At 40.0% G+C, this 26,760-nt stretch overlaps 3 protein-coding genes across 4 annotated transcripts; all 3 read right to left on the bottom strand.

The window, feature by feature from the left end:
* Positions 1–3,286: 3,286 nt before the first annotated feature.
* Positions 3,287–4,273, bottom strand: LOC122043791. Its single transcript, XM_042604368.1, has one exon. The coding sequence runs from the start codon at positions 4,271–4,273 to the stop codon at positions 3,287–3,289; it is 987 nt and encodes a 328-aa protein (XP_042460302.1).
* Positions 4,274–9,129: 4,856 nt separating this feature from the next.
* Positions 9,130–11,184, bottom strand: LOC122041470 (actin-depolymerizing factor-like). Its single transcript, XM_042601162.1, has 3 exons — positions 11,076–11,184; positions 9,818–10,083; positions 9,130–9,552 (listed from the first exon to the last, which is right to left on the bottom strand). The coding sequence occupies exons 2-3, from the start codon at positions 10,063–10,065 to the stop codon at positions 9,402–9,404; spliced, it is 399 nt and encodes a 132-aa protein (XP_042457096.1). The 5' UTR covers positions 10,066–10,083; positions 11,076–11,184; the 3' UTR covers positions 9,130–9,401.
* On the bottom strand, positions 10,964–15,108 carry LOC122041469. Of its 2 annotated transcripts, none has more exons than XM_042601161.1 (3): positions 14,844–15,108; positions 12,141–14,093; positions 10,964–11,703 (listed from the first exon to the last, which is right to left on the bottom strand). In XM_042601161.1, exons 2-3 carry the CDS (start codon positions 14,085–14,087, stop codon positions 11,377–11,379), a joined length of 2,274 nt encoding a protein of 757 aa, XP_042457095.1. In that variant the 5' UTR covers positions 14,088–14,093; positions 14,844–15,108; the 3' UTR covers positions 10,964–11,376. The 2 variants fall into 2 exon arrangements, with proteins under 2 accessions (XP_042457095.1, XP_042457094.1); XM_042601160.1 differs by lacking the exon at positions 14,844–15,108 and adding an exon at positions 14,363–14,705.
* Between the last annotated feature and the right edge of the window lie 11,652 nt (positions 15,109–26,760).

Raw genomic sequence — 26,760 nt, 5'->3', positions numbered from 1 at the left:
TCCAAAGCAAACACAATAGAAAGAAGCTCTTTTTCTGTTGTGGTATAGTTTGCTTGTGCAGCATCCAAAGTCTTTGAAGCATAACAAATAACGTGTGGTGCTCCATCCACTCTCTGTGCAAGTACAGCTCCCACCGCATAATTTGAAGCATCGCACATCAACTCAAAAGGAAGGCTCCAATCTGGTGGGCTAATGATGGGTGCTGTAACAAGGGCTTCTTTCAGCTCCTCAAAAGCCTCTTTGCACTTCTGATCAAAATGAAAAGTCACATCCTTTTGCAGTAGTTGAGTCAAGGGAAGGGTAATTTTACTGAAATCACGTATGAATCTCCTATAGAAACCTGCATGACCAAGAAAAGCTCGAACCTCCCACACGCATGCGGGGTGAGATAAAGAAGATATAATATTAATCTTAGCAGGATCTACTTTAATACCTTCCCTAGAAATGACATGTCCCAAAACAATGCCGTGCTCAACCATGAAATGACATTTTCAAAATTTAAAACCAGATCTGTCTCAATGCAACGATTCAAAACTCGAGATAAATTTTCCAAACATGCATCGAAAGATGAACCGTAAACCGAAAAGTCATCCATAAAAACCTCCATGCAATGCTCTAATAATTCACCAAAAATGCTTACCATACATCGCTGGAAGGTCCCTGGTGCGTTGCAAAGTCCGAAAGGCATACGTCTGTACGCGAATGTACCAAAGGGGCAAGTGAAGGTGGTCTTCTCTTGATCCTCAGGAGCGATGCAAATCTGAAAATATCCTGTATATCCATCAAGGAAACAATAGTGGGACTTCCCTGCCAATCTCTCCAACATCTGATCAATAAAAGGCAACGGGTAGTGGTCCTTTCTGCTAGCTTGATTCAGTTTCCTATAGTCCACACAAACTCTCCATGAATTCTAAATTCTGGTAGGCACCAACTCATTGTCCTCATTAGCTACCACTGTAATGCCTGACTTCTTGGGAACCACATGAATTGGACTTACCCATTTGCTGTCAGAAATCGGGTAAATAATACCAGCCTGTAAAAGTCGAGTCACCTCTTTCTTTACAATGTCGAGTATCAATGGGTTAAGTCTTCTCTGTGGTTGCCTCACTGGTTTCACATCCTCCTCTAAATAAATTCGATGCATACAAATCGAAGGACTGATACCAAGAATATCAGCCAGTGTCCACCCAATAGCTTTCCTATGCTGTCTCAGAATTCCCAATAATCTCTGTTCTTGCTCTGGATCTAAATTCTGAGCTATAATAACGGGTAGCTGCTGTCCTTCTCCCAAAAATGAATACTTAAGGTGTTTAGGAAGGGGCTTCAACTCTGACTGCTGTGCATCAATAATTGACTGTAGTGATTCTTGGGGTATTGCTCCCTCTGTGCAATCCCCTACACTTACATATTCACCTTTTCCTGATTCAGGTGACACTTCAATCAAAATATGTGATTCTTGGGGTATTGCTTCCTCTGTGCAATCCCCTACACTTAAATATTCGCCTTCCAATGAACTTGAACTACCAACGAGCTCCACATCAACTGCTCCCACATTACCTTCACCTTCAATAGAAACCTTAGAATCATATAGGCACTCCTCACCCTCAGAAATATCCAGCCGAGACTCAAGGCCAAAAGAAAAATCCATGCTAATCAACTCATCTGCTATGTCAATGCTAAGAATAGAGTGGTCCTCTGACGGGTGCTTCATAGCATCAAATAAACTAAACTGAACCACTATATCTGCAAACTCCATGGATAGTGTTCCAGCGTGCACATCAATCTTCGTTCTTGCAGTCTTCAGAAATGGCCTACCAAGAATGAGTGGAGATCTATTCGCAAGTAAATCTCCCTCCATATTCAGAATGTAGAAATCTGCAGGAAAAATAAGCTCTCTCACCTTCACCAACACATCTTCAATCACTCCGGCTGGATGAGCTTGGCTACGGTCAGCTAGCTGAATAACAACTCCGGTCTGCTGTAGAGGACTAATTCCAAGTGTCTGAAAGACTGATTTTGGCATCACATTGATTGATGCTCCTAAATCCAACATGGCATCTTCAAAAACACAACTTCCAATCTCACAAGGCACAGTGAACACTCCAGGATCTTCACATTTTTTTGGAACTGGCTGAATAAGGGCTGAAACATTCTTCCCCATGCTTATCAATTCATTCCCCTTCAATTTCTTTTTGTGAACACATAGATCCTTGAGAAATTTAGCATATTTCGGAATTTGCTTAATCATTGTCAACAAAGGCACATTCACCTCCACTTTGCTGAATAAATTTACAAGGTCTTGAAATTCTCTAGCTTTCTCTTCCTCTACATTCTTTCTTTGCTGGACTTTTCTTTGAGGAAAAGGCAAAGGGATGTGAATATCGGCACCTTGCTGTTGTGAATTACTGTCCAAATCCTGAGCTGCTGTTGCTACTTTTCCTGAGCCATCAAATTGAGTAGAATCTGATAATATTGGCTGTGCATAATCCGGTTGAACAGCACCAACATTTCCAGGAAATGCAGAATCTGTTTGGGCTGAAGATGCTGGAAAATTCCGAAGCTGGTTTGCAGTAGAATCTAACTTATTTTGAACAAAATCTGGAGGTTGCACAACATTTGTTGAAGCTAGAATTGAACCTGATGAAACCAGATTTGATCCACCTGGAGCATTCCGCACTAATTCTGAAGTTGTCTTACCACTTCGAAGAGTCAATGCACTAACATTTCCCTTAGGATTTTGAGTTGTTTGTGAAGGCAATTGACTTGATCCTTGGGCTTGCATCTGATTTATGTTGCTTGCTAATTGGCCAATTTGTCTCTCAATGTTTTGCAAAGCAGAATCAGTCCTCTGTTGATGTTGCTGCCGCTGTAAAACTAAGTGTTGTTGTTGCAAAATCTGCTGCATCATATCCTCCATCTCTTGCTGCTGCTGTGTACTTGCTGCATTTGAATTGTTATTACCACTTTGATTTGAATAAGACCTTGGTTGAGAAGAAAAAGAAGAATTTGGTTGCTGCTAATTCTGAATAGATTGTTGGAAATTCTGTGTTGGCTGGAAATTCTGTGCAGGTTGCTGGAAATTTTGAATTTGCTGTTGAAAATTTGGTTGCTGATTTTGTGGATGGAAAGAGGCATATGATTGCTGTTGGAACTGATTAGGATGCTGAAATTGCTGATTTTGATGCTGGAATTGGTTTGGAACAGCAAGTGGCTGAAATTGCTGATATTGAAACTGATTTGGAGCGTTGGATTGCTGAAATTGCTGAAAATTCTGCACATTCTGATTTTAAGGTGGTTGTTGGTAGAAGGAATTCCCGTACTTCAAATTTGGATGATCCTTCCAACCCGGATTGTAGGTGGAAGAATTTGGATCATACCTTTGCTGAAATTGTGGTCTTGATATAGCCGCCATTGATTCATCTTGATGGAGATTTGGACATAATTTCGAAGTGTGCTCTTGACTCGAACAAATGCCACAAACTCTCATCGTTTGAACTGAAAAAGATGAAACTTGGCTAGCACTATTCAACGCCATTTGTTTGACCAAAGATGTCAACTCCAACAATGAACTCTTGATCTCCTTTTGCTCATTTGATACCGTTTGAACTTCACCAACTCCTCTAGTAGTAAGTGCCCTACTCCCAAATTGTTGAGAATTTTCTGCCATATTTGCAATGAGCTCCCTTGCTTGTTCTGGAGTTTTGTTAACCAAAGCACCTCCAGCTGCAGCGTCAATCATGCTCCTATCCATAGGTAACAAACCCTCATAAAAATATTGAACAAGTAACTGGTCACTAATTTGATGTTGAGGACAGCTTGAACACAATTTCTTGAACCTCTTCCAGTAATCATAAAGAGTCTCTCCCACAACTTGTTTAATACCACAGATGTTCTTCCTTATAGTTGTGGTTCTAGAAGCTGGGAAGTATTTCTCTAAAAATGCCCTCTTCATGTCAATCCAACTCGTAATGAATCCCGCTGGAAGATAGTACAACCATTCCTTTGCTGATCCTGACAATGAAAATGGGAAGGCTCTCAACTTGATATCCTCCTCTGAAATGCCTTGTGGTTTCATAGTAGAGCAAACCACATGGAACTCATGCAAATGTCTATTAGGATCTTCCCCTGATAAGCCTTGAAACTTAGGAAGCAAATGAATTAAACTCGATCTGAGCTCGAAATCCACTGACAAGTCTGGATAAGTAATGCAAGAATACTTGTAAGCCGTATCAGGAGCAGCAAGTTCCTTCATAGTTCTATTGTTCTCTGCCATCGAAGTATCCAAAACTTGAAAATTACTTTCAAAAATTTCTGGTGTTCTCTCTTGAATTCTCAAGGCTCTAAAAGTCCTCTCTATCTCTGGATCAAGCTCAAGCAATTTATCGCGTGAAGACCTGGTCATAAACCACAATCAACAAGTAGAAACAAATAGATAGGCAATAAAATCAAGACAATGAAAATGAAGAAGAGATAACACTCTGCACAATCTAAAATCAAAGAAACAATACTAGTTTTTGAGTCCCCGGCAACGGCGCCAAAATTTGATAAGCCTAAAATACTCTACGTGTCACGAATGGTCTTATCAAATTAACACAAATTTGAAAACCCTCAACTACTCAAAGATATGACATAGCATAGGGCCCAAGTCGATTTTTCTCAAGGAAACTAGTAGGTGAGTGCTTGATTTAGATCCAAAGCTCTTCTTGGGTTCTTTTTGGGTTTTCTCCTTAAAAGTGGAATTGTGGTGTTTTGAACTAAATCCTAGATTAAAATCAAAATGCAAGATTGAAATCAGCAAAATTAAAGTAATGCAGAGGAATAACACGATTGAAAACAGAAAATTTGATGTAACAGAAATGCTCGAAACGAAATTTGAATTTGCAGAAAATTTCAGAAACGAACAGCAAGATTGAAAACAGAACAAATACTAAGTATGACACTTTTCATAAACGAAAATTTCTTAAATCAGATAAAGAACAAAATTGCAGAATTGAAATCTAATGTTGCAAGACAAGATTCGCAACATCCAGATTGCAAGAACAAGACAATTAAAGAAACTAATGTTGCAGAATCAAAATTCCAGAAAATAGAAATGCAAAAACAAGATATTTAGTAACAGAAATTGCTTGAACAAAAGTGCAGAAATAAAGAAATTGCTGAAACTATTAAGAAATAGCAAGGAATTAAACTATCCACTCTCAAACAAAATCAAGTTCTCAACGCCACCCTTCTTGTTGTCACACAAGAAGCCGGAAGTGAAACCCTCAGCTCCAGAAATCAGTGAAGAAGAGATGAACGAGTGCTGAACTGAGATCCAAATTGATTTCTGCAACCACAATTAGAGAACCCCTCTCCTATGCTGATTGCACAAACAGATTTGAATCTAGGAATGCAAGGACTGCTGGATCTGCAAATCTGAATCAAACGAGACAAGGATGAAGGAAGGATGAATGTTGGGCATCACCAGAGAACCCCACCAATGATCGCCGATGAAGAATGGAAGCTGAATTTGCTCTTTTTGCCGTTTCCAGCAGCAAGAGCGGTGGAAGTTCAGATTCAACAAAACTCGCCGTAGAAACCCCTTTGGGAGAGATTCCAGCTAACCGAAGATTCCCTAGTAGTTGTCTTATCCTTCAACACTAACCTTAGCTCTTGAGAAGTCGATCGGAATGAAGAACGGGGGCTGCGAAGCAAAGAAAACACGATGCAGAAATTTTTGGCACGATGAACAGTAGGCGCAACCACTGTTCATCCGCGAGTTTCCTGGACTTTATACCTTGGTCCAATTGAACCGGAATTAGGGTAAATCTTGATCTGGTTTAGGGAGAATTTAGGGATTTGGTGTGAGGGTTGAACTTAGGTCAAGAGCAATGGGTTGACTTAATGAATTTGGTTGGAGTCAAATAAAATGTGAACCTTCTCCACTTGGTTGAACTCCTCCTCTTGAGTTGATTAGGCTTCACTTGAATCATGTATCAATTCCTATATCCTACAAGACCCAATTCAAATAGTGAGGAATATATCATGATTTAAGAAATGAAATGACATTTAGCTCCAAACAATTCTCAATTTACAAACAATCTAAATTGTGTCAAGTAGCAAGTAAAATTAGCTAAAAAGTCCCCATATCAACCAAGAAAATTAGCCCAAATAAATGAGTTATCATCAACTAGTAAGCAAACAGATTTTCACAAGCGAAGGTTCAAAAGGTAAAACCTACTTGTCCTATATTGGACTCAATTGGTGAATGTTATCACATACCCTCTCTCTATTCATACGAGGGATTGTTGGATATATGTGAATGGAGAAGAGGTGGAAGAGGAAAGAAGCTCTATTATAAATAGAACTTTAGTCCTATATTGGGAGTTTTCAAGGCATATTAGTTGACTTATATTAATTCACATGCATTGATGGTGTGAACAAATGCATGGGGAAAGACTCTCTCTCTCATACATGGGTGTGCAGTTGGGGGTGTAAATCCAGGGCCCAGATTCCACTGAACCAAGTTGACTCATGTGCGAGCATGACTTGCGCACGCCGAATGCTGGACTAGTTAGGGTAAAGTTTGCTTAAGTGGAACAACTAACATGTTACGACGTAAATCTTTTTACTACTTATTTAAGTGTGTAATGGAAGTATTAAATTAAGATTAATATAGAATTTAAATGGTAGAGTAAAACGTTGGTGTTTCGTACAGCTCGGCGAGTAATGATCATTGGTGTTGCCCATTAGTCTGAGCTCTTATATAGGGAGGTTGTGATCATTAGCAAAAGAGGTTACGCACACTAAAGCTAGAGCTCTTCACCTACGTTTCCTCTCATCCTCTGTCGTGCATCTCTTACTCGGCAGTATACTCGAGATAGCAGTCAGGTATCACTTAGTTCGTCGTAACCACCAGTGCTTGGTGTGCATCATGGATAATCATTGTATCTGTTGGTGCAACCTTAGGTCAAGGTTGACCTGGGTGACCCGACTCGAGTTGATATGATTCGAGGTATATTTTGATGTTTGACAAGAATAGAGGAGTTATATTTTGATGTTTGACAAGAATAGGAACTTGGGGGATTGTGGGTGCAACCTTTGGTCAAGGTTGACCTGGTTGACCCGACTTGAGTTGACTTGATTCGGGAAAAGTCCAAGTATGGAGACTTGGCACGGAAAAGTCCAAGCAGGGAGCTTGGCATGAGAAAAGTCCAAGCAGGGAGCTGGGCACGGAGAAAAGTCCAAGTATGGAAGCTTGGTATGGGAGGTCGGAGAGGGCTCGGTAGCTCGTTCTCTGGACTGGATGGAGTCGGAGAGGGCTCGGTAGCTCGTTCTCCGGACTAGGTCAGAGAGTGCTCGGTAGCTCGTTCTCTGGACTGGTTGGAGTCGGAGAGAGCTCGGTAGCTCGTTCTCTGGACTAGGTCAGAGATGGCTCGGTAGCTCGTTCTCTGGACCGGACGTGAAAGTCGGAGAGGGCTCGGTAGCTCGTTCTCCGGACTAGGTTAGAGAGGGCTCGGTAGCTCGTTCTCTAGATCAGGAAGGCTTTAGGATTTAAGGCTGGGAAATTGGATTGGTCTGCTGACCGATCCAGTGATACTATGGGTATCTGGATCGGTCTGCTGACCGATCCAGTGATACACTGATTCTCACTGTGGGTCATCTGATCGGTCTGGTGACCGATCAGTAACCAAACAGATTGGGAGAAGGAATAGGAGGGATCGGTCTGTGGACCGATCCACCTATGGCTTGATCGGTCCACAGACCGATCAGGGCTCTGCAACCAACTCTCTGTGAGAGTTGGGATCGGTTTGGGGACCGATCAGCCTAGGGCCTGATCGGTCCCCTGACCGATCAGATCCATCCTGGATCGATCAGGGTGGAGCCTGATCGGTCTAGGTCTAGCCGTTGAGTCACAATGGCTAGATTTCTGTGTCTGTGTCTTCTTCTTCGCAGGTTCATATAAATCAAGAGGCGGAGGGCCTCTATAGTAAGGTAGACTTCTTCTTGCTCCTGCGATCTGAGCCTTGTTGAGCTCTCCACTGCTGAAGCTTCGTGTGAGCTTCCCTCGGCTGGACTCCAACTGATCAGTTGCTGCTATTGTTGGCATCCGTGAAGTGGTTGCTTCATCACCAGTCGACGAGAAGGCAAGCAAACTAATGTTTTTACATTCATATTGTTCTTGGCTTCTTACTTTATCTTTGTACTCCGATCTTGCTGTTGCAAGAGAGATTGTGGCGAGATTTCTCCACCCAGAAGGAGTTTTTATTAGCCGATTTTCCGGGGTCTCATCCACCGACGGATTGATAGGATTCGTCCACCTTACGGACACGCCGAGGAGTAGGAGTATCATCTCCGAACCTCGTTATATCGTCGCGTTTGAGGTTTGATATTCTCCTGTTTCGTTTCTATCTTTTATTTCCGCTGCGCTAACTAAAATTGTAGGAAGAAACGAGAATTTGGGGTCGGCTATTCACACCCCCCCCCTCTCTAGCCGCGTCTGAAGGTCCTAACAGTATCTTGGGAAACAGATGACTCGAGAAACCCTCGAAGCACAGCCGGAGGTAGGGAGAATCTATTTCATGGAAACTGCATCCATCGTAAGCCTCCATTCATCCGCTCTGCTCTGCTCACCCATCTGCTCATCCGCTCCGCTCTGCTCTGCTCCGCTCTGCTCACTCATCCACTCGCTTGCTCGCTCATCTGCTCTGCATGCTCTACCTGCTCAGCCACTATGCAGTTTGCACTTAATTCTTGGCAAAAATCAACTCCTGCTGGCAGCTTGAAATTATTTGCTCAGGTCATCTTGACTGATAAATTAAATTTCATTCAGTGTAATTTAAATTTGGCTAATTTCCCAAACCTCTAGTAGATTGTCGAACAGACATTAATTGAAGTCTTCTGTCCTGAGACTATAGTGCAATGGTAGGATATTCCAATTGTCACTCAAGACCCGCAATTGGATCTCTAGTTATAGTGAATTTGTAAGAATTTTTTCTCCAAATGGGACGCACAACTAAAAGATGCTGGGCTTCTTAGCCGACCATAGTGAGTATTTTTCGATTTATCCTAATAAATTTTATGGGGTTGGATTGATCATCCCAAAATTAGTTAATAAGACTAATTAAATTTATTATTAATTGAATTCTTCAAAGTGTCAGCGTTACATGAAGTTAAAAAAAACTGATTCTTGATTACAGTATTTTCGAGTTAAATACTCTTTAAATATATTTAAATTAACTTAATCCATTTGCCCCCTACTTATGATGAATACAATGAGTCTTGTAGAAGAAAAAAACAATCAAATAATAGTAGTTGAACTGCAGAAGAAGGCATAAAAGAATATATAAATTTGGCTTGGGAAACTTGATAGAAAGATAATTCAGTTTGCTTGGTTGATGGATTGAAGAAGGATGAAAAGTTCATATAGCTCGATCTTTAACAATGTCGAGGCTCATCTCGCTTGGATCGGTTGCTTGTAACTCTACTTGAATACCATCAAGCTCTCTCTTGAATCTGTCTTTGGAGCTCGCATATAACATCTTACTCCTCACTTTTGACGAGTCCGGAGACCTGTATCCAAATATAAATAAATAATTTTTAAAATTAGATCATCAATATTTGTACCCAAGTATTTTTGTAGTTAAAGAACATTCTAATGTACAAAACTCCTATCAATACGGGATTCCAGAGAATGATTTATTGTACATCGTCTTTGTTTTTTTTTTACTTTGCAAGAGATTATATTTTAGACATGAATCCATGATCTCTAGATCACACGATAGTAACTTTATCGAAGCTTTTTTATAGATAAAATATGAATTTTTGCTATATATACCAAGAAATGAAGAAGATCTTGCTCTTTTGGCAATGCTCATCCGTCACGAAGTCGAAATCAAATACAGCATAGCGACACTCGTTGGGGGGAAATGATGCGGTAAAATCATTGTAGCTCTCATGGGGTTGGCCAAGTTTGTCCACCATGACTTGTTGTAAAGCCTCGTCAATTTTATAGATGATGAAGCGAAAGTTCCTCTTGGCTTTCAACTCCAAGAACTTGAGCTTGCACTCATCATTAACCGCCATTCCGGATGCCGAATTCGCCTTTGACAATGGAATTAACAAGTGGTTAAACTAATTATCATACTTAGCTTTGTATCTCACAAAAAACCTTTAGATACTGTGAAACAGACAATTAGATGCCTACATCTATACAATTGCAATTAAAAAAAAAGAAGGGAGAGGGATTTTTCAATTATTTACCATATTGATGAAATGAGGAGCTCCAAGGAGAGTAATCGAAGAAGGATCACGAGGAAGAGGACGAGAAGGAGACAGAATTTGTTAATAGAAATAGCGAATTGTGAGGCAAGAGAATTCTTCCAAGACAGAAATGAAGCAACCTTTGTTTGTTCATATCTCATCCATAGTACAAGACAATTTATATATAGAAGAGCTATCCCAAGAAGAAGGTTGCTATAAAATTTTTATGAAGGATTTCTTTCTCACCATTCAATTGGATTGAGATTTGATCTTTTGGTTGTTAATTAATAAGAGAGGCTATCAATAGACGAATCAAATCATGGTTAGATTCGATGGTCGAAAGGGATTCTATGTAAGATTTATTTTCTATTTATAAACTATTGCACAATTGATAGTTTGACCTAATCAACTATGTAACATTATTAGCTTTAACAAAATTTAGACAATAAAAAAAATTATTAATAAGGATTTGTGAGAATGGAGGTAGAAATTATCAAAATTAAATCAAACACAAAAATATTTGTAACATTATTAAAATATATCATCTGACTATGAAATGCGACTTTATTTTTGCTTGGTCTTATTTCTTAAATGAGTAGATTTATTGTTATTTTAACAGGTTTATTATTATTAAAAAAAGTGACTATATTTTGTTAATGTTTTATTAATATTTTTATAAATTCATTGCTAGTGGATTCCCATACATGAAAAATATAAACCATGATCGAAGTGAAGTTTTCATTATAGATCATTTAGCTACATACAAACTTCAAACTACACTACTCTCCATGATCAAACAAACCACTTCATTTCAATTGCTTTTGTGGTTGTACCTGATTTGTCTCACTAGTTGAATCCTCGTCGTCCACTGATCAATCCTTTAGACGCAAAAGAGTTGCCGATGAAGTGAGCATCTGCACTCGTGATTTACAATATTTCTCCATCGCATACGGTCATGTATAGGTATCATTTAGATGGCACCATATCCTTTTCTATCACTTATGAGAATGCACAAGAACTAACACAGTTGCTACATGGACTGAAATAGGCAACTGATCTTCATCTATGGTTCCGGTCTTCAAGTGGTGTATAGCAAGCTGCTTTGGGGAATTTCTTGACCTTTGAGGACTAAATCTACACCCTACCCATAGGAGAGAAAGGTGTGTCTAGGAAAAAGGGAGGTATTTGTTCTACTCCCTCTTTTGCTTTTCTTTTCTCTTCGCTTTCAGCGGCTTCAATCAGATGCCTCACTTCTTCCTCGAGGAGCAACCGTACGGAATTAGAATATAACCTTTGTCTGGTCTTCTCCTGAGTGATGGCAGAAGACAATTCGGAGGAATGTAATATGGCAATGCAGATTGAAAATGCTTGTTGCGCGGAGAATTGTGCGTGAAAATAGACTGAATATTGCCCTTTTTTATCGGCCATTATCGTTAGTGCAGGTACATTTTCCTTGCTTCCCTGTTGCATATAAACCATTGAATGTGTTAGAAATATGGCAGAGACAAATGAGCAAGACAAAAACATAAACTACAATGGCAATGGCAATGAACTGAAAGTCATGCTAGACACAAGCACAAGAGATGAATTGATCTTTTCTCAGAAAACTCACTAATTTTGCATCATCTAAACCTATCTCTAAAGGTTTTTAACTAATTCAATATCATCTTTTAAGCATTTTGGCACAAAATGAACAAAGACAACAAGAACACAATAAGAGAAATTGTCATTTCTAATATGAATAGCCAAACTAATTTATCATTTGCCATTATATGATGTTGGCACAAAATGACAAGATATGATTACATGGAATTTTATCTAGTTAAAGAAGTATGAAAGAGGCTAGAGATCATACTCAATCAGAATCTCATGAAAGAAGAAGAAACTGCGAGGTATACCTGAAGAAAAAGTGACATGGGTGTTTGAAATTCCGATGCTGAATGGTTTATCCAATCATCCCCTTGTTGATTATCAAACACAATAATTGGGCAGGCCATGTCCCAGCCACCGCAATCACAGCCTCCACCAAACCTCCATCTGTCAAGAAGTGAAGATGGGCCAGCCCCAACAGTATTAGGAAGGCCATGATTCCCACTTGGAGTGACAACCTTTACAATTGGATAATTCATGTGACTCCTTGTTTCCTTTCTCCGATCAATTGGGGAACATCTAGATGCTTTTTGGTTCCCTTTAGGGCGAAACTCTTCCTTTTCTATTGAATTTTCCTTTTTGTTGAAGGGAACTTGGATCACAATTGCTGCAATCTCATGTTGTGGATGTAAATCTTTCGATAACCAAGGGTAAGAGGCTGAAGTATCGGAGTTGCAACTACTTAATCCAAGTCTGGATGAATCCAGGTACTCTGCTGATTTGTTTCTCTCTGGAGCTCCTGCTGGTGTCAGATCTTTCACAACATTGCTAGATACAGGTTGAGCTGGATCTGAACAACACTTGGATCTTTCTTCAATGGAAAAATTCCTTCTTGCTCGTGTAATGTCATACAACACAAACTCCGTTACAGTCGAGTTAAACAAGGATCCATTTTCTCTGAGTTCCGAGCATAGATAACAAGAAACCTGCATCTGCCCAACTAAAGGAGGCAAAGTTCCATGCTTGTCGTCAGTCCCCCGACTAGTGTTGATCTTCTTCTTAGAGCTATGAAATGTGTAAACCCAATTAAATGCACTAGCAGTTTTCCAAGTCTTTGCCAATAGGACTTCTTCTGGATCTTGTAGAGAGAACTCAAACGAAGGGTGACCATTTTCTATATCCAATTTAAGAATTCCGTGTAGATGAGCAGGAGATATGGCAACCTGTAAGAAGGCTCCTTGAGTCAAACATGAACCAAGTTTTATATCCTCTTCTTTTGTAGAAATCTCATGTAGTAAAGATTTCTGTAACGCTGCCTTCAGCCCAGTGTTTTGTGTTCCTGCAGGAAACGAATCTCGCAAAGATTTTGATTTCATGATCGGATCAAAGATTCTTTTCAGCTGACTAAATTTAGTTTTTGATCCTCTTGCATCAGCTATGCTGTGTTCCAAACCCAAAAAAGCATGTGACATTTTTGCATTTTCTGAGAAGCATTTTGGAAGAATGTTTGCCGAATCTCTTTCAAAAGTATTTTCTGCAGGATGAATTTTTTCATAGCAGTGAGCCTTTCGATCCTTGAGCGGACCCGGTTCTAAAAACCGAGGAACAACTTCTCTAGGAGTTTGTTTGTCGACAGAATGCAAACAGATTTCCACGAAATCATCTATGCCACTGCCTTTTGCTGGTACAAAGTCTAAGCAAGTCTTGTCGGTAACAAAAGGCTTGTTAAGAAGATCACGGAATGAAAGATCCAGAAACTCCGTGGAGCTTGTGCTGATCGAATCAACTAAATCTGCATTCGAACTCACAAGAGGCAAAAATTTCTTATCTGGAAGCTGATTAGATTTATTAGCAACATGCTGAGGCACGTGATCTATAATCTCAAACGAAATGAAAGCATCTTCATTGCACCCGGAGTCTACTTTTATCCTCCCTTCTCGTTGCTTTCTCATTCTCCTGACTTCTTTAGAGCTTTGATACATGGATCCTCTTTTTAGCACTTCATTATCAGCACTGAGCTTTCTGGAGTTCATGCTTTCATAATCAAGACTCGACGAATAACTGCGATTGAGTTCTCTCAAATCATCATCCAACCTATTCAGGTACTGGTATCTGTTCGCAGGCAATCTTTTTCTTTCATTCTCCTCTACCTTCTTACTGCTCCGACTTGGCACCACGGTAGCAACTCTATTCCTCAGTCTTGCTTGAGAATGATTTTGACACTCAACAACGACATCTTGTCCCATAGTTAACATGAACAGCTGAAGAACAATGGCAGTTATTACATAATTGAATCGAGATAAAGAATAAGTAACAACATGGCAGGTACTAAAGTATCAAACAGATAAATGCAACATGAGAAAATGTTTTTCTTTTCTTTTTAGTCAGCTTCAAGCAGTTAAAGAACAGATGCTTCATTTTTTTCAGATTATTGAGAAACTTGAATATCTAAACCATGAGAATCATTAACTACTATTAACAACCAGAGAAGAAAAGTTTTCAGATCGGACAAGAAAAGGAAGACAGATACCCATTTGGGCGCGCGATCAGCAGCCGAAGGAGGAGAAAGGAGGAAGAACCCTAGTTCTGAAATATTGCAGGAAATCACAAAGGATGGCGAATAATAAAAGCAATAAAACCAAATGAAGGCAAGAAGATCTTCCCATATCTTCCCCAATTGATTTGGAAATATCATCTGACGGATGGGAAATCTCCCGAGATGGACTTTAATCATCCAAAATAGGTTTCCATTTATCAACGGAGGAAATCCCGGCCAAGGAAAAGCCAAAGGAAAGCTCCCCAAACACAGCAGATCTGACGCATCTCTCCTCAGAAATTTATCGCACGATTTCCATATTACATAAAGAAGACATTTTTGATTTTTTTTCTGCCGGCCAAAAAAAAAAACAAGCAAATCTTGCTCCTGAAAGCACGATCGAGAGCGAGAAAAACCTAAACTTTCAAGCTATTTTTTTACTAGAGATCGACGGCTGCATTGAGAAGAAGAGTACCGGCGTTCACCGAATAACGAGAAGAATCCGCCGCCGGCACAGCTGATAGCGACCGGTACCAGAGAAATGACCCAATGGACGCCGGCGGCGCTGCTGAAGTCGCTACCTTCGGCTCTCTTTGCATGGAAAACTTGGCATTTGGGCACGAATGATTCGCTTCTACTAAACAAAGCGATTAAACAAACAGGAAAAGATTAATGTATGTGATATCTGATCTTTGTCTCTCTTATCGGGGCCGAGCTCACCCCCAGCGTCTCCCCCCCCTCTCTCTCTCTCTCTCTCACATCACACACACTGTGCAAAAAGTCTCGGCCCACTGTGTACTTGCCACCGAGCTACCGTGATTTATCTCCCTCGTGATGACCCTGGACAGGGTGCGGCGGAGGTCCTGAGAACGAGGATTTCACCTTTTGCCACACATCACACACACACTAGGAGGATAATAGTTAATTACTTTCTTAAAGACGAGAGCTTTATGATCGCCCATGGCGCCGTCGGAGCAGGAAAGATGAAATTACCGGAATATCCTTTGCTTTGGCCAAAAAAATGGGATGGGAACCGGGTCTGCAATGAATGACAGCTTTGTCCCCCACAGGCCCAAGCAGCAGCGTCATTTGGCCATGGCTAAGGCCAAAGCTGGAAGAACATAGACAAGTAAAAAAATCGATTAACTTGAATAAATCGAGTAAATTGATTGAATTTTAAAATTTAATTCTATTTATTTGAAATATTTTTTAAAGAAATTAATTATTTTGATTTGCTTTTAATTTTAAAATTTCTTATTTGATTAAAACAGTTCGAATTATCTAGAATTTTAGACTAAGTGGAATGTTTATTTTTTCTAAGATCAAAATTAAATTTTATTAAAAAAACTAAAAAAATTTCACAAAATAATTAATTAATTTTTAACCGAAATAACCGATATTTTATTCATTCAATTTATTAGATTTTTTTTTAAAAAATGATTTAATTTGTTAAAAAAAATAAGTATGATTTAGTCCGATTAATTCAATCCAGTTTAGTTAGATTTTAATTGAATACCGACTCCTAGTTAAAATACTAATGACTGCTTATTCTATCTAAAGGTGAGGAAGATGATGCATTGATTAGCGGGCTCCCATGTTAATTGCGAGAAGACTCTAGGCAAGAGGAACTTGGTGTTGTGCATGACCACGCGGCAAAAATAAAAATTGGAAGAAGAAAGTATTAGTCATCGAGCCAGGAAGGGGTACTCAGTGTAAGCACTCCGATACTCAAATGATGGAGAAAGAAGGAACCAAAACCAAGGATAATAAACATTGAACTCTGAGGAAGTTTACCTATGCCTACAGATAGAGATCATTTTTATAGTGTTACTTTTTCTCTTTGTACGAATATTGATACATTACCAAAATAAGATTGACTATTCTATCATTCTAATAACTTTTTTGAAATAGATCCACCGTTTCTTTGTTTTGCAGGGAAAAAGCTTTTGTCGTACGCACAGAGTATATTTCCTTGATTCTCTGACAATGTTTACACAAGGTGCCAAAAAGAAATATTAGGTCGTTAATCTGATGTGCCATTAGTACGCTTTACTAGTAGGCTAGCCGAGTCTCCTTTAACGTCCGCTTGGACATTGTTCTCGAACAGGGTCAAGTCGGCTAAAAAGTGTTGGTCATCTCGAGGACTCGGTTTCTTTGAGGACTCAGCTCCATGGAATACTCAGCTCTTTTAAGGACTTAGCCCTTTTAAGAGCTCGGATTGGGATTCTGTTGAGCCTAGAGTGCTTGGGATTTGATTTGGCAAATTGTTCGATCGACCAGAGTATTCTGTTGATCCCTGCGACCATGCCACTTTGCTCTGAATTGAATTAGGACTCATCTCAGGATTTTGTCGAGTTGGGAGAACTTAGAATCTGATAGGGCAAAAGGTCTGATCGACCGTATTATTCTGTTGGTCCATGCGACCGTGCCACTTGGTTCTGAATTGAACTAGGACTCGGCTCGGGATTCCGTCGAGCCTGGAAAACTCAAAATCCGATCGAACAAAAGGTCCAATCGGGCGGATTATTCTACTGGTCCATGCAGCTATGCCACTTGGTTCTGAATTAAACTAGGACTCGGCTTGGGATTCTGTCGAGTCAGGAAGACTCAGGGATTCAATCGGAGTAGAGGCCTGATTGGCTCGAGTATTCGTTGAGTCGTAGGCCCGTGCCGGTCCAAATGTTGACCCTTTCTTAACTTTAACCGCCATGGTATCAATTGCATTTATTTATACAAACGATAAATCATAGCTGAAAATTGGAAAGAGAAATAGAAAGTAATTCCACAAATTAAAGGCTCAGATCAAGAAGGGAAAAAACCAACACATAAATCATGCGAAGGAGATCGGATCTTTTGTCCCTAAAATTCTTTATCTCTGTGTTCCACTCATCGCCCTAGCCTATTGCTAGCGGCCTCTGGCCGCTAGCTTGACCAAAATTATATCCCAGTGGAAGGTGAACCCACAGGGATTGCCGCTAGCGCTATTGGTGCCGGAATTCGACCGTATCTGAGCAAGCTTTCTCCTGCTTAGATCCGGCCGGATTTCGGTGCCGATCGCGCCGACGGTGACTCCCAAAATTCATCTTCTCCTAAGGTATAGTTTTGATCGGATCGACGATCAGAAATGAGCTGAGACAGTAAGTGGGACATGGAGACAAGAAGATGGGACAGAGGATCCAATTACCTACAAGTTTCTTCTACTGTCCAATTTAACTGCTCTCGATCTCCTCTTCGAAGAAATACGTCGAAAAACAAATACTAAATATAAAAACATCATCCATTCTCTTTGAAGATAGTTCTTTCAACAATTTGACAAAGTCTGGTCTCGATCCACCTGATTCGACAAATAAACAGCTCTCAACTGCTGCGACAGGTCGCTGCCGAATTCTATCTCAACTCTGTGGAGACCACTGCTGTAGATTTTGATTGCTCATTCATACCAATCAATCGACAGTGTTGTGGTAATTTATCAATTCATTTTTCACCAGATTTAATTTGCTCCTTTCCGTGATGCTACCAACTTCCTTAAAAAAAATATGATCTTTTTCCTCAAATATATCGCGTTAAAATCTTGGATAAAATTATCCCTTGTGCTAATTATACTATAGCACAAGGGATTAAAGCTGCCCTTGTGCTAATTATCATAGTTTACTTAGGTAAAAAAATTTTAACTTATCAAGTCTAATTATACCTGGCTCATTTAAAATAAAAAACTTATTTATTGACCCAATATTTGTCATGTCTGATTAAATTAAATTTCAAGGTATTTTTCACTGTGATTAAGCAATTATTCTTCTAAAACAGTCTTCGCTGTTCTCTAGAAAGATCAAAGAAATCATCAAACAGAAGTGCTCTGTTTCTTCCCCTGTTTGCAATCTTCTCTTCCGTTCTTAATCAAGAAAGAGAAGGGACATCAATCCACTTCCTAAAAGGGACTTCTTGCATCAACTACTCTCACGTCAGACCCCAACTGTACACTAATCAAACTTCACCTGTTTAAAAGTCAACATCCATGCTTGAGCAACACTATCGATTGAGCTCATCATCTGTTTGGCGTGTCCCTTGACAATTGCTTTTACTTTTCACCACTGCTATTGCTGAATGAAGGGCTATCTTTGAGTTCTTTATCATTTATTTATCGTAGAAAATCGATCGAGAGGAATTTAATCTCTCCGTTCTTTACATGGAATGATTGATGTACTTTCTTTCTTCTCTGCCCTCCTCTCTCTTGAAGAAGACAGCCAAATATGTCAGCATAGATCAATTGTTTGATAGAACCGTGTCCTATCACGTCGAAAATCGGGGAAAACAATTAATAAAAAAGATTATTTGTCTTCTCAAAGGTTACCTAACTATTTTTTTTGCAGAGAAAAAGTCTAACTAAAAAAAAATAGAAAATTCTAATAATTTATCTAAAGAAAAATTAAATAGAAATTTATCTAAAAAAGAAAATAAATAAGGATAATATTTTGCAGGATTTATTTGAATAATATATGCTGCATCGTACCATTATCACGAAGCTACAAAGCACTCACAGGAAATTACGAAGTTAAAATTGAATAGTATTGTTGATCCCCGGATAGCTTCTGGAGTATGCAAATTGATCGTCGAGGTTAGTGTTCGACACTATCTCCGTAAACGATATTGCTCCGCTACGGTGCTTAACGGATTATTGTAATTCGTTCCCAAGATACAACGACGACGAACGTCTCGGAATCGTAGCACTCCGACTTCCGAGACCAGCGAACCTTCTAGTAGACTTCTTGGACTCTTGAATGCACAAGATGAGATGAATGCTTGAGGAAGAGAAGAGAGGATTGAGTGAATTGAGTGAATTTTCCATCATCTGGAGGGTTCTATTTATACTGAAAGAAGAGGTTGATTGTCCTTTGGATGAGTGGATGTGTTCCTTGGGCTGGATTGATCTAGATCATCCATTCTGAAGGGTTGTAACCCTTCACCAAGCCCACTTTAATCTCATCCATCAGATTTGAGGAGTTGTGACCCTCAGATCCCGCCTATTGTCATCGGCCATCGGATCTGGATCCATTGATTCGATGCTTCATCCCAAGCCGTCAGATCGTTACTCTTTGCGATCCAACGCTCTAGATCGCATCACAAGCGATCCATCATACATATTTGATCAACGTTGATCAACGGTAGCCATCCATTCCCTAAGTCAACTGTCTAGTCATCTCCCTTTGCCCACGAGGATGCCGCATAGGTGCTGCCACGTCAGGTACGAGCCTGACACGTCACCCGAGTGCCACATAGGCACTGCAATGTCACCTGGAGCATAAATTTAAGCTCCTCAATGCGAAGTGCAAAGTGCGCCTACAAAGCGCCCATTGCGCACGTGCGCACGTGCGCACGTGGCGGGTGGCGGGCTCACAGGTGCGAGCACTTGTCCTTTTATTTTTGTGTTAACTCCATTAACACATCTTCATTAATAAGTAGAGAATACATATCGAGAATTTCCGATGTGGGACTATTCTCCCATGCACTTTATTAATGAATAATAAATGTTATTTTGGGCTGACTTTAAACATTAATTTCTCATTCACCCTTAATCGGTTTTGAGCAAATTAATAGTCTAAATCTATCTACGTGAATTGTAGATTTCAATTTTGAAGTCAATTACGACTTTCAACAATTGATGGCTTCCTTCCTCTAAATCATTTTGGTCCATTTAAGGCCCCAATATCCAACAATCCCCCACATGAATGGAAATTAATGCAATGCGTGTATGCATGCTGACATTTTACAAGAGTCCAATCGATAAGTCACTGCATCGGGAGAGGTAGCTTGTGGCTTTGAACCTTCCGTAGTGAAATGCTATCGAGTATACTAGGCTGCGCAGTGAATGTGATGTCTTGAACTGCTCAGCTGTTGGTGTATACTGAGACAATAACACCCACACAGAGATCTATCTCACCTACTTTAGGTTCTCATGGTTAGTTCCGTTTCGGCCATGGATACCATCTTGGATTCATGAGTGTTTCATTGAAGCGGCCTGTCTTCACACTCACATAGGTGACACTTCTATCAAGAGTATCCTACCATACTCCACCTTATCAGGTATAGAAGTCACTAAAAGCATAAGCTTAACCTCACTACATGAGGTAGGACAGCACAAATTCATCCTAGGATTGGGATAGAGATAAACTATCTAATGTGCTGGACCACAACTTCTGTAACTTCGTTGTCCCATTGAACCAAGATCTTGGGATCTCCAGTCAACAAGGTTGGGTTACCGCTACAGTCGTTTTTAGTAGTAGATTTTTTAATCTCATTCCTTTTGATGAGCAGTATACTTGATCTCGACTCAACCCCTTTGTTAGAGGATCTGCCAAATTATCTTTGGACTTAACATAGTCGATTGCAATCACTCCATTCGAGATCAACTGTCTAATGGTATTATGTCTATGACGTATATGTTGTGACTTCCCATTATACATATTACTCTGTGCCCTTCCAATCGCCGATTGACTATCACAGTGGATTAGTACGGCAGGCACAGGTTTCACTCAGTTAGGAATATCTTCCAAGAAATTCCGCAGCCATTCAGTTTCCTCAGCTGCTTTGTCTAGTGCTATAAACTCGGATTCCATAGTTGACCGAGCAATACAAGTCTGCCTAGTGGATTTCCAAGATACTGCTCCCCCACCGATCGTGAATACATATCCACTAGTGAATTTGGAATCTTTTGTATCTGATATCCAATTAGCATCACAATATCCTTCCAACACAGCGGGATATTTTCCATAATGTAATCCATAGTTCATAGTATATTTCAAATATCTGAGAACTCGCATCAATGCTTTCCAATGGGTGTCGTTTGGATTACTCGTAAAACGACTCAGTTTGTTGACCGTACAGGTAATATCCGGACGTGTGCAGTTTGTGAGATACATCAAACTGCCTATTATCCGAGAATATTACAACTGCGATATGGTCTCACCATGGTTTTTCGGTAAGTGTTGACTTAGATCCATAGGTGTTTTCACTGTAGAGAGATCATACGCATTGAATTTTTTCAATACAAATTCTACATAATGGGATTGTGTTAAAACTATCCCTTATGATATCCTGAGAATTTTAATTTCCAATATAACATCTGCTTGACCCATATCTTTCATATCAAAATTTCTGGTCAACATTTTCTTTGTAGTCATGATTACATCATGATTACTGCCCATTATTAGCATGTCGTCTACGTATAGATAGACAATTACATAGCCTTCAGGTGTGTTTTTGACATAAATGCATTTGTCACATTCATTTATTCTGAATTCGTTTGACAGCATTACTTTGTCAAATTTTTCGTGCCATTGTTTAGGCGCTTGCTTAAGTCCGTACAACGACTTAACAAGTCGACACACCTTTTTCTCATTTCCAGGAGCCATGAACCCTTCGGGTTGCTCCATATAAATTTCTTCTTCCAACTCACCATTTAAGAACGCAGTCTTAACATCTATTTGATGTATTTCAAGGTCATATAGTGCTGCAATGGCTATTAGCACTCGTATGGACGTAATCCTTGTCACCGGTGAGTATGTATCGAAGTAATTAAAGTCTTCCTCTTGCTTGTACCCCTTGGCTAAAAGTCTGGCCTTATACTTGTCAATTGATCCATCAGCTTTATACTTACGTTTTAGTATCCACTTACAACCTAATGGTTTATTACCAGAAGGAAGGTCTACTAATTCCCAAGTATGATTATTCATGATAGACTCAATTTCACTATTGACAGCTTCTTTCCACATTGGAGCATCGTGTCTAGAGAGAGCTTCACTTAATGTTCTTGGTTCCATTTCTGACATGAAAGTCATGAAATCTGGCCCGAACGATTTCTCAACTCTAGCTCGTTTGCTACGACGTGGCTCTTCACTTGATCGTCAATAGTCCTTTTATAACAGCTAAGTTTGGTAACGTCATTTTTGTTTGAACTTCCGTTGTTATCACTTTCAACGTTTCCCTTTTTATTTGGGAATACATTTTCAAAGAATATCGCATTCCGAGATTCTATGGTTGTTCCCACATGTATATCAGGAATGTCTGATTTGTGAACTAGGAAACGATATGCACTACTATTATGGGCATATCCGACAAATATCGCATCGAACGTTTTAGGTCCGATCTTTACTTGCTTTGGTTTAGGTACTTCGACCTTTGCCAAGCACCCCCACACTTTCAGGTATTTGTACGATGGCTCGCGGCCTTTCCATAGTTCATATGGAGTTTTATCATTTTTCTTATGAGGGATTCTGTTGAGAATGTGATTTGCCGATAATATTGCTCCCCCCACAAGTTTTGAGGTAAGCCTGAATTTATCAACAAGGCATTCATCATTTCTTTTAGTGTCCAATTTTTACGTTCGGCAACACCGTTTGATTGAGGTGAGTAAGGCGCCGTTGTTTGATGGATAATGTCAGATTCTGTACAAAATTCATCAAACGGTGCACCATATTCTTCACCTCTATCGCTTCGAATTATTTTAATTCGTTTGTCAAATTGGTTTTCAACTTCTGTTTTATAGGTTCTGAACGCCTCTAGGGCTTCGTCTTTACTTCTTAAAAGAAAGACATAACAGAACTTTGTGTAGTCATCGATAAAAGTAATAAAATATTTTTTACCTCCTCTAGTTTGCACAAATTTCAAGTCACATAGATCACTATGTATTAACTCTAGAGGAGTTGTTGTCCTTTCCACCAAATGAAAAGGTAGTTTCGTCATTTTCGCTTCCACGCACACTTCACATTTGTGTGTTCCGTCAACATTGACGTTTGGTAATAAATTTAATTTGACGAGACGTTTGAGAGTATTATTATTCACATGTCCGAGTCGATCATGCCATAAATTAAAACACTCAACAACATAGCTGGAAGCATTTATTTTATTACCATCAAAATTTCGGAGTACAGGCATTACAACCATTTTGAATAGACCCTTTTCTAGGTACCCCTTTCCTACGAAGACACCATTCTTCGTAAGTACAAAGTTGTCTGACTGGAACACTAGCCTAAATCCGGCCTTGACCAATGCCGCTCCAGAAACTAGGTTCTTACTGATGTCGGGAACATGGAGTACATCAATGAGTGTTAGCTCCTTTCCGGACGTCATCTTCAGAACAACCTTTCCGAGTCCAACAATTGGCGACGTCGTGGAATTACCCATATAGAGCTTCCTGCCATTTATCGGAGTATACTTGGAGAACATCGCTTTATCGGAACAGATATGACGAGTTGCTCCAGTATCAATGAACCACTGCTTCGGGTTGGTATCCACCAAGTTGGCTTCAAATACAACCGCAGTGAGATCCAAGTCCTCAAGAGAGGTTGCGACATGATTCGCAACATCCTTTGGCCCCTTGGTTGGCTTCTTTGGGCGTCTGCAGTCCTTGGATAGGTGTCCTGCCTTTCCACAGTTGTAGCAGAAGCCTTTGAACTTCTTTGCTTGAGCCTTCTTTTTGAACTGCTTCGGCTTTTTGGCGTTCGGCTCGACCAGGTTGGACATTTCGTCTATAGTCCGCTTGGTTCCTCTGGAGTCGGATAACTTTCGATTATCCTCCTCTATTCGTAGCCTCAGGATCAGGTCTTGCAGCCCTATTTCCTTTTGCTTGTGCTTTAGGTAATTCTTGAAATCCTTCCATGACGAAGGGAGCTTCTCAATTACCGCAGCAACTGCGAATGTCTCGTTCAGCTTCATGCCTTCGGCGTCCAGATCATGCAGTATTAATTGCATATCTTGGACTTGAGATGAGACGCTTTTTGAGTCCACCATATTGAAATCCAAAAACCGACCGACAATGAATTTCTTCAATCCAGCATTTTCGGTCTTGTATTTCTTCTCAAGGGATTCCCACAAAGATTTCGCCGTCTCCAGAGAACAATCTACGTTATATAACGTGTTGTCCAAGGCGTTGAGTATATAATTGCGGCACAGAAAATCTCCGTGAGACCACGCATCGCTAGCAGCCTTACTACCTTCCGTAGAGGCTGGCGTGTCTTCGTGCAAAAATCGTACAAGGTTTAGCATTGTTAGATAAAACAGCATCTTCTGCTGCCATCTTTTGAAGTCGGTTCCGGTGAATTTCTCCGTGCGGAATGGTTGTCGGAATGGCGGTCGGAACGACGGTCGGAACGGCCGTCGGAATGTCGTTGGTAGCCATATCAGTTTGCAGGAAATATCGTTTACGACTGTTGATCCCCGGGTAGCTTCTGGAGTATGCAAACTGATCGTCGATGCTAGTGTTCGACACTATCTCCGTAAACGATATTGCTTCGCTATGGTGCTTAACGGATTGTTGCAATTCGTTCCCAAGATACAACGACGACGAACGTCTCGGAATCGTAGCACTCCGACTTCCGAGACCAGCGAACCTTCTAGTAGACTTCTTGGACTCTTGAATGCACAAGATGAGATGAATGCTTGAGGAAGAGAAGAGATGATTGAGTGAATTTTCCATCATCTGGAGGGTTCTATTTATACTGAAAGAAGAGGTTGATTGTCCTTTGGATGAGTGGATGTGTTCCTTGGGCTGGATCGATCTAGATCATTCATTCTGAAGGGTTGTAACCCTTCACCAAGCCCACTTCAATCTCATCCATCAGATCTGAGGAGTTGTGACCCTCAGATCCCGCCTATTGTCATCGGCCATCGGATCTGGATCCATTGATTCGATCGTATCATCAAGCGATCGTTACTCTTTGCGATCCAACGCTCTAGATCGCATCACAAGCGATCCATCATACCTATTTGATCAACGTTGATCAACGGTAGCCATCCATTCCCTAAGTCAACTGTCCAGCGAGGATGCCGCATAGGTGCTGTCACGTCAGGTACGAGCCTGACACGTCACCCGAGTGCCACGTAGGCACTGCAATGTCACCTGGAGCATAAATTTAAGCTCCTCAATGCGAAGTGCAAAGTGCGCCTACAAAGCGCCCATTGCGCACGTGCGCACATGGCGGGTGGCGGGCTCACGGGTGTGAGCACCTGCTCGCCCTGGGCTAAGGGGTAACCTGTCCTTTTATTTTTGTGTTAACTCCATTAATACATCTTCATTAATAAGTAGAGAATACACATCGAGAATTTCCGATGTGAGATTATTCTCCCATGCACTTTATTAATGAATAATAAATGTTATTTTGGGCTGACTTTAAACATTAATTTCTCATTCACCCTTAATCGGTTTTGAGCAAATTAATAGTCTAAATCTATCTACGCGAATCGTAGATTTCAATTTTGAAGTCAATTACGACTTTCAACAATTGATGGCTTCCTTTCTCTAAATCATTTTGGTCCATTTAAGATCCCAATATTCAACAAGTATTAGAGTAAAAGATGAAGTCGCCGTAGCGGTTCCATCGGACGATCTTATAATCTTTTAAAAGAGGTAAATTATGAAGAAGGTCCTTTTCCTAGCCCTGAGAATCCTAATATGGGAAAAATTAAATATTTAACAGGATATTTTATACTTAATAAAAATTAATTCAATATCTGTTAAAATAATTATCCGTACATATATTAACTACGGAAAATTTTGATAGTATTGCAGCAAGATTAAGAAACTAAAACAGGGAAACTCGTTTCAAGGGTAGTGCACAGTCAGTCAGGCTCAAAGTCCGAGCCATTAAAAGAACAATTTAATCAGTATCTATGGCCATTAATAATTTAGACGCCATGGATTTAGCACTAGATTAATCATTCACTGACAATGAATTCAATAATCTACGAGTAACAATGAACAACTAATGGTTCTTGTCTAATAACCATCAATATATAATTGTTTGTCCTTGTATTTGTTAACGTGAATTGTATTTGTTAGCGTGAATTGTTTACGTTTGTTCAAATTAGACATGTTGAGCAAAGCAAATTAGCGAAATTGATAGGACTAACCAAACAAATTAGATCATATGTAGCCGGCTTTTGAAGCTAATAAAAGTTAGCAACCTTGTTAAGCTTAGGGATTCGACTGTAATGAGAGGCAAGTGATGACAAAAAACAAAAGGAAAAAAAAACAGGTGTTCTGGAGTCAGAGAGTGCGCCCCAGGATAGAACATGCTCAATGATGATGATGCCACAAAGGAAACACTGACCTAATTGCCAATAAAAACGTTCCAGGAATTCTGATAGCTTGTTGCAGGCTACAAAAACGTTGAGATTGGAGATGAATAGCCTGCAATTCAACACTTCTCCACGCTCACATGGACCTTTTAAAAGTGCTTTTGATAAAGCTCAAAAAGGTAAACAATAACAAGCATAAGAGAGATCAAGTACTGCGAGCTCAATTTATTCACAATCCTCCATAGCAGTAAGCATTATAAGTGCCAATTCATGGGAAGTAAACAGAATCATGCCAGAAGATTTAATTCAGCAAGTAAAATAAA

Source organism: Zingiber officinale, chromosome 2A (assembly GCF_018446385.1).
Source record: "Zingiber officinale cultivar Zhangliang chromosome 2A, Zo_v1.1, whole genome shotgun sequence".
Classification (NCBI taxonomy): domain Eukaryota; kingdom Viridiplantae; phylum Streptophyta; class Magnoliopsida; order Zingiberales; family Zingiberaceae; genus Zingiber; species Zingiber officinale.
This window is presented reverse-complemented; position numbering and strand designations above follow the sequence as displayed.

Bases quoted from the DNA above. Each gene is read 5' to 3' on its own strand.
- LOC122043791 (XM_042604368.1), bottom strand. From the start codon at position 4,273: ATGGCAGAGAACAATAGAACTATGAAGGAACTTGCTGCTCCTGATACG.
- LOC122041469 (XM_042601160.1), bottom strand. From the start codon at position 14,566: ATGATTAAAGTCCATCTCGGGAGATTTCCCATCCGTCAGATGATATTT. The intron at 14,094-14,362 runs GTATCTGTCTTC...ATTGTTCTTCAG, and splicing joins CTGATCGCGCGCCCAAATGG to CTGTTCATGTTAACTATGGG. The intron at 11,704-12,140 runs GTATACCTCGCA...TATATGCAACAG, and splicing joins CCATGTCACTTTTTCTTCAG to GGAAGCAAGGAAAATGTACC.
- LOC122041470 (XM_042601162.1), bottom strand. From the start codon at position 10,065: ATGGCGGTTAATGATGAGTGCAAGCTCAAGTTCTTGGAGTTGAAAGCC. The intron at 9,553-9,817 runs GTATATATAGCA...ATTTGGATACAG, and splicing joins AAGATCTTCTTCATTTCTTG to GTCTCCGGACTCGTCAAAAG.